A 6,019-nucleotide genomic window follows, 5' to 3' on the forward strand; every position below is an offset into this window, starting at 1 on the left:
AGATTAAGTTTCTCGTGGGGTGGCTGAAATCAGGTGAAATGTGACTGAGCCAAGAGGAAATCCCAGATTTTACCTTTATTTTCAGAAACAGCGCTGGCTGGCACTGCAGGAACTTTGAATAGTGCTTTATTAGTCTGAAGCACAGCCTAGCGCATCCAGGGAGCTGCTGTAAATGTTAATGGTGCCATTTCTACATCAGCTGAGGTCTCTGTGCAAGCCTGCTGGGGGTCCTGTTTATCTCCTTCAGTGACTGAGGCTGTCTGGAGCTGAATTCCTTTCTCTGTCTTTGGCAAACTGGGACTCAAAACAATGGTCTGAAGCTGGATACGTTGTTGAATAATAACACTTGCCACAGCAAAGGCTTTCTCAGTCTATTAAAATATAATATATAAATATATATAAATATATATATTAATATATGAATATATAAATACATAAATATAAATTATAGTTCTGAACAAGCATTAGGATCTGGAACCTTAACCCCATGCCAGTCTTTTTAACGTGTTGTTGTTTTGTCATGGAGCCTAGAATTATACTTCTTTATAGCGATCTTTTAACTAAAATGCTCTTTGCAGGTATGGTTGCAGCTTTGTGCTTAAAGAGCAATGAGCTGAAATACCTTGAAAAATGGGCCTTGGTTTTGCGTTTTTCCATGAACCTATGCATGACAGTGCATAGTATAAGCAGAAAGATGACAAACTCTTACTGAGCTTTGAACTGAGGTTATTAGTATTTGGGGCTCAGATGCAATACATGTTTAGGTTAAAAGAAGAGGTGGTCCCAAGCAGGACCTAATGTTATGTGTCCTGAGCCCTAGGAGACCTATGTTCAGTTCTCTGTTCTGCTCTCAGCTTTGCTTTTTCTCTAAAAAAAATCAGCTGTAAAACATCAGGACAGTAATGCTTCCTTATTTTATGAACATTTTATGAGCCTCGGGATTATAAAGGCTGAGCCACAGAGTCCTGCAATAGATGGGACACCCAAGAAAGAGTCTAGCCTTTCTCTGACTGTGTTGCTGATTTGTAGTGTTAATTTGGTGATGTCCCTGTGTCACTTTATTTTCCAGTCTCCATCTTTTGCCAAACCAGAAATGGGAAGGTTGCATTTGTCCTTTGCTTAATGATCTGAGACATATTTATTATAAGCTCAGTACAAAAAGTGTTATTTTGAAGTTAATGTGCATGCACATGCAGGAGGCTACTTACTTATTTGCTGAAACTTTTTTCTTGTGTTCTCTTCCTTACAGATTCCAGTAAGATTATAGCAGACTATAGCCACACAGAAAACCAGATGGAATTACAAAATGCTAGTTTGGGAAAGGGTTCTGTGGCAAATTCCCTTGAAAATGGTCTCCAGGATATTATGGAAAACCTCAACCAGAAGAAATATGCATCAAGTCTCAAATTTAAAACAAATGGGGACTATGCTGGCTCTTATTTAACCCTTTCACAACCTATGCCAATTAAACCAAATCCTTCCCCTAGTGTTAAAAACACACACTCTATTACCAAAATTCAAGGAGGCAAGCAGTTCCCCTGTGAAAGCCCATATCTTCCAGATAAAAGCATCTCTGTAAAGCATTTGGGTTCCATATCAGGCACGTCTCCATCCATCAGTGGGTACAGTTTAGGAAGGACAGACTCTGATGTTCATGCCAGCAGAGAAAATGAAAGATCCCTTGGACAAATGGATAAGTTTTACTATTCAAAGTACAGTCAGAAAAACAAATCATATGACAATGTCTACTTCCCAGGAATGCTGGAGACAAAGAAGATCTCAGGCTCTCTTCTGACCATGTGGAATGGAAGCTCTGGGAATGAGCTGATGCTTTCACCTGCTAGCAATTCAGGGGCAGCCAGCATGCCTTCTAGCCCAAAGCAAGGCAGGAGGATGAATATTGAAGACAGTCTGCCCCTTCACATAAAACCGGTTAAACACAAGGATGTGATGATGGAGACTCTGGGTTCACGGCCTAGGAAATACTCTGGTGGATCTCTAAGTCATATGGGGATGTACAGTCGCTCCCTACCCAGACTTTATAAATCAACAGAAAGCCAGCTGATGCCATTAAGTTTGCCCCCCAGAAGCTCTCTGGGTAATATTAAAAGGAAAAAGCTTGGAGAAAAAGATCTACCTCAGAATGCTTTAGATGCTGATAATTACCTGAATTTTTCTTCCTGCAGCTCAGGGGTTTCACCACATGCAAATTCTGTCCCTGGGAATAATCCCTATGTCAGTTCAACTCTTAGTGTTCCGGCAAGCCCTCGAGTTGCTAAGAAAATGCTTTTAGCACCTTCCTCCCCATATCTTTCTGATGATTTTGATAGACTTGGATTCTCAGGAACAAGTCCCAGTAGTTCTTTTTCCCCAGTGGATTTTGACAGGTCTTTCTCTGTCCGAAGAAACCTTTCCACCAGTTCCATTGAACTCGATGACCCAGATCTGGAAAGTTACAGACAGACACCAAACTCTCTGCAGACGTCCATGCGAGAGAGAAAAAACAGCATTAGCTCCATTTCAGGAAGAGAAGACCTTATGGACTATCATAAAAAAAGAGGGAATAGCGGCTTCGGGAACAGGAGATGGAACGGCTGGTAAATTTTTCTTTTCCTCTTAGTTTTTCATGGCAGTTTAACATTTGCACAATGTCCATCCCATATCTAGCCATCAGGGGAGTACTGCAAAGCATAAGCTGCCATGTTCTGAAATTCACATGTTGTCTGCTGCAGGTGCCCTATTTATTATCACAGCCCTTGAAGCTAATGCTGAAATAGTGTGCTGCTGTAACAGCTCAAATGGACAGGACCATCCAGCCATCTTTTAAAAATGTTGGAACTCATGTAAATTGTGTTCAGTCATCCTCTGGGCTCCGTTAAAATGTCCATGTACATAAAACCCACAAATTGCACTGCAGGGATCCAGCACTTTTTGGTTTAGGTGGTGGCACCATTTTGTGGTAAGTGGGTAAAAAACCCAAGTCTCTGCTATATAAGCTACTCAGAGTTGTGTGTGCTGTGCTGTGGAGTCAGGTATACATTGAAGGGGTTTCAGCATCCATCATCAGTTTTCTCTGCTTGGTTGTGGGTTTTCCTTCTGACTGTTTTCATTAAAATATAGGCATCCTTGCTTCTCCCCATCCTGACATGGAGAGTAGCCAAGGTGAACAGAGCTGCTTTGTTTCTAGTCAACATAAAGAAGTGCATACTGCTTCAGCTCAGGATTGAACTTGACAGTTAAATGTTATCCATATATTATTGAAACAACTTCTGTGTAAAAATAAGAAAGGTCTTCAGAATGCACAAAGAGTGTTGAAACAGTTTCATATTAAGTATTTTCCCTGAGACAATACTTAGTATTTCTTGGAAAAAAGTTTTTGCAGAGTCTGTCACCCTGTGAACATCCATTCATATTGTATTGATTTTGCTGTCCTCACAGAAACCAGGGTCATTAGATGGGTCAGTTTGTATAGATTTGAGAAATTAAGTTGACATTTGTGTGCTTTAATTAAAATCTTGATGGATTTGAGCAAAATGAGGTTAGGATACTCTTAAACCTGCTTAGTTTGCATACAGATGGGCAAGCCTGCAGGGCAGGCAGGATGCTGGAGCAGTGGAATGAGGAAGCAATGGTATGTGAGAGCAGCAGTTGCCTGTCAGGGACCACCAGCAATGGCTTGGTGCCTGTGCAGGGCCAGTGTTCCCTTTTCAAGCTGCATCTTGTGAGCAAGTTTGGATGTAGGATTGTAACCTGTTCACATCTCTCCCTCTTGTCTCACCTACCTGTCCCTGGAAACCTCCCCTGGTTCCCCTTGAAGCTGCAGCTTATCAAGGGTGAATCATGTTTGACTAACCTTATAGCCTTCTATGAGGAAGTAACTAGGTGGATAGATGATGGTAGGGCGGTAGATGTAGTTTATCTTGATTTCAGTAAAGCATTTGACACCGTCTCCCACAGCATCCTTGTAGATAAGTTGATCAAGTATGGGTTTGGTGATCAGGTAGTGAGGTGGATCAAGAACTGGTTGAAAGGAAGGAGTCAGAGAGTTGTAGTCAATGGGGCAGAATCTGGTTGGAGGTGTGTGACTAGTGGAGTCCCACAGGGGTCGGTACTGGGACCGGTGTTGTTCAGAATGTACCCTCAGCAAGTTTGCTGATGACACTAAGCTGGGAGGAGTGGCTGACACACCAGAAGGCTGTGCTGCCATTCAGAGAGACTTAGACAGGCTGGAGAGTTGGGTGGGGAGAAACGTGATGAAGTTCAACAATGGCAAGTGTAGAGTTTTGCATTTGGGGAAGAACAACACCATGTACCAGTACAGGTTGGGGGCTGAACTGCTGGAGAGCAGTGTAGGAGAAAGAGACCTGGGCGTCCTGGTAGACAGGAGGATGACCATGAGCCAGCAATGTGCCCTTGTGGCCAAGAAGGCCAATGGCATCCTGGGGTGCATTAGAAAGGGTGTGGTTAGTAGGTCAAGAGAGGTTCTCCTCCCCCTCTATTCTGCATTGGTGAGGCCACATCTGGAGTATTGTGTCCAGTTCTGGGCCCCTCAGTTCAAGAAGGACAGGGAACTGCTCGAAAGAGTCCAGCGCAGAGCTACGAAGATGATTAAGGGAGTGGAACATCTCCCTTATGAGGAAAGGCTGAGGGAGCTGGGTCTCTTTAGCTTGGAGAAAAGGAGACTGAGGGGTGACCTCATCAATGTTTACAAATATGTAAGGGGTGAGTGTCAGGGAGATGGAGTTAGGCTTTTCTCAGTGATGACCAGTGATAGGACAAGGGGTAATGGGTGCAAATTGGAGCATAGGAGGTTCAGTGTGAATATCCGAAAACTTTTTTTTACTGTGAGAGTGACAGAGCCCTGGAACAGGCTGCCCAGGGAGGTTGTGGAGTCTCCTTCTCTGGAGACATTGGAGACATTCAAAACACACCTGGATGAGTTCCTGTGTGATGTGCTCTAGGTGACCCTGCTCTGGCAGGGGGGGTTGGACTAGATGATCTTTCGAGGTCCCTTCCAACCCCTAAGATTCTGTGATTCTGTGATTCTCAGGAGTAGGGGACAGGCTCCCCCGGGGTGAGGGGAGCTCCCCTAGCTGCAAGTGGGAGTGCCTGGGCAGCTTGGAAAAGGTTGTTGGGTTTGTGCACACAAAAATGGGAAGCATCAGGAGAAATGCTTGCAGCTTGTTTTTCTCTATCTTTTTGCTTCCTTCTCCCTGCCGTTCCTCCACACCCTTTGGAAATGTCCTCTCTTCTCCCTAACCGTGGTGTTTTGTATGTGCAAAATAGTGTTTGCTTCTTATCAGAGAGCTTTCCAGATAGTAATGTTATAAAACCTGAGATAACCAGTCATAAAAGACAGCACAGTAGAGCTTGTTTTATTTCAAAGTGAACAGCTTTTTTTTTGTTTGTTTGTGGTAAGGGATGGAAGATATGCTGGGTTGGTTTTTTTTGTTATTCAGTAATACTAAAAATTGTTCTGGTTTTATATTTGGATGTAATGACTACTTTCCCTTCCGCTCCCCTCCCCTTTTTATTTTATCGCCAGACAATATTCTCTTTTTCTAAGCAGGTGCAAGTTTTTAAAAAAATATGATGTTTTGTGTGTTGCATGTAATTTGAACATGAAGAAACTTCCTTCTGCTCGAGTTTGAATTCTATTTAGGATCCTGTTCAGTATTTTTTTTATCCCTTGTTACAACTATCTGGTGGAATAGTGAATATCAGGAGAGTGCGTCTTTCCAATGGCTTGAGACTCTGAAAAACACTGTAACTGGTTATCAGACCTCTGAAAGAAAGTAATAACAACAACAACAACAATCCTCATACCAGCTCTTCGTACCTTAGGGCCTTTACTGAATCATAGAATGATAGAACTATTCAGGTTGGAAAAGACCCTTGGGATCACCAAGTCCAACCATCATCCCTGCTCTACAAAGTTCTCCCCTCAACCATCTCCACCAACACCACATCCAAACGACCCTTAAACACATCCAGGGATGGTGACTCAACCACCTCCCTG

The 6,019-nt window shown here is 43.0% G+C and overlaps 1 protein-coding gene across 1 annotated transcript in view; it reads left to right on the top strand.

The window, feature by feature from the left end:
• Positions 1-6,019, top strand: part of PHLDB2 (pleckstrin homology-like domain, family B, member 2) — a 61,533-nt gene that overhangs the window by 2,411 nt on the left and 53,103 nt on the right. Inside the window, 2 exon segments of the mRNA XM_009993365.1 lie at positions 1,250-2,554; positions 2,557-2,597. Coding sequence (XP_009991667.1) covers positions 1,250-2,554; positions 2,557-2,597 — 1,346 coding nt within the window.

Source organism: Chaetura pelagica, unplaced genomic scaffold (assembly GCF_000747805.2).
Source record: "Chaetura pelagica isolate M959 unplaced genomic scaffold, ChaPel_1.0 scaffold101, whole genome shotgun sequence".
Lineage (NCBI taxonomy): Eukaryota > Metazoa > Chordata > Aves > Apodiformes > Apodidae > Chaetura > Chaetura pelagica.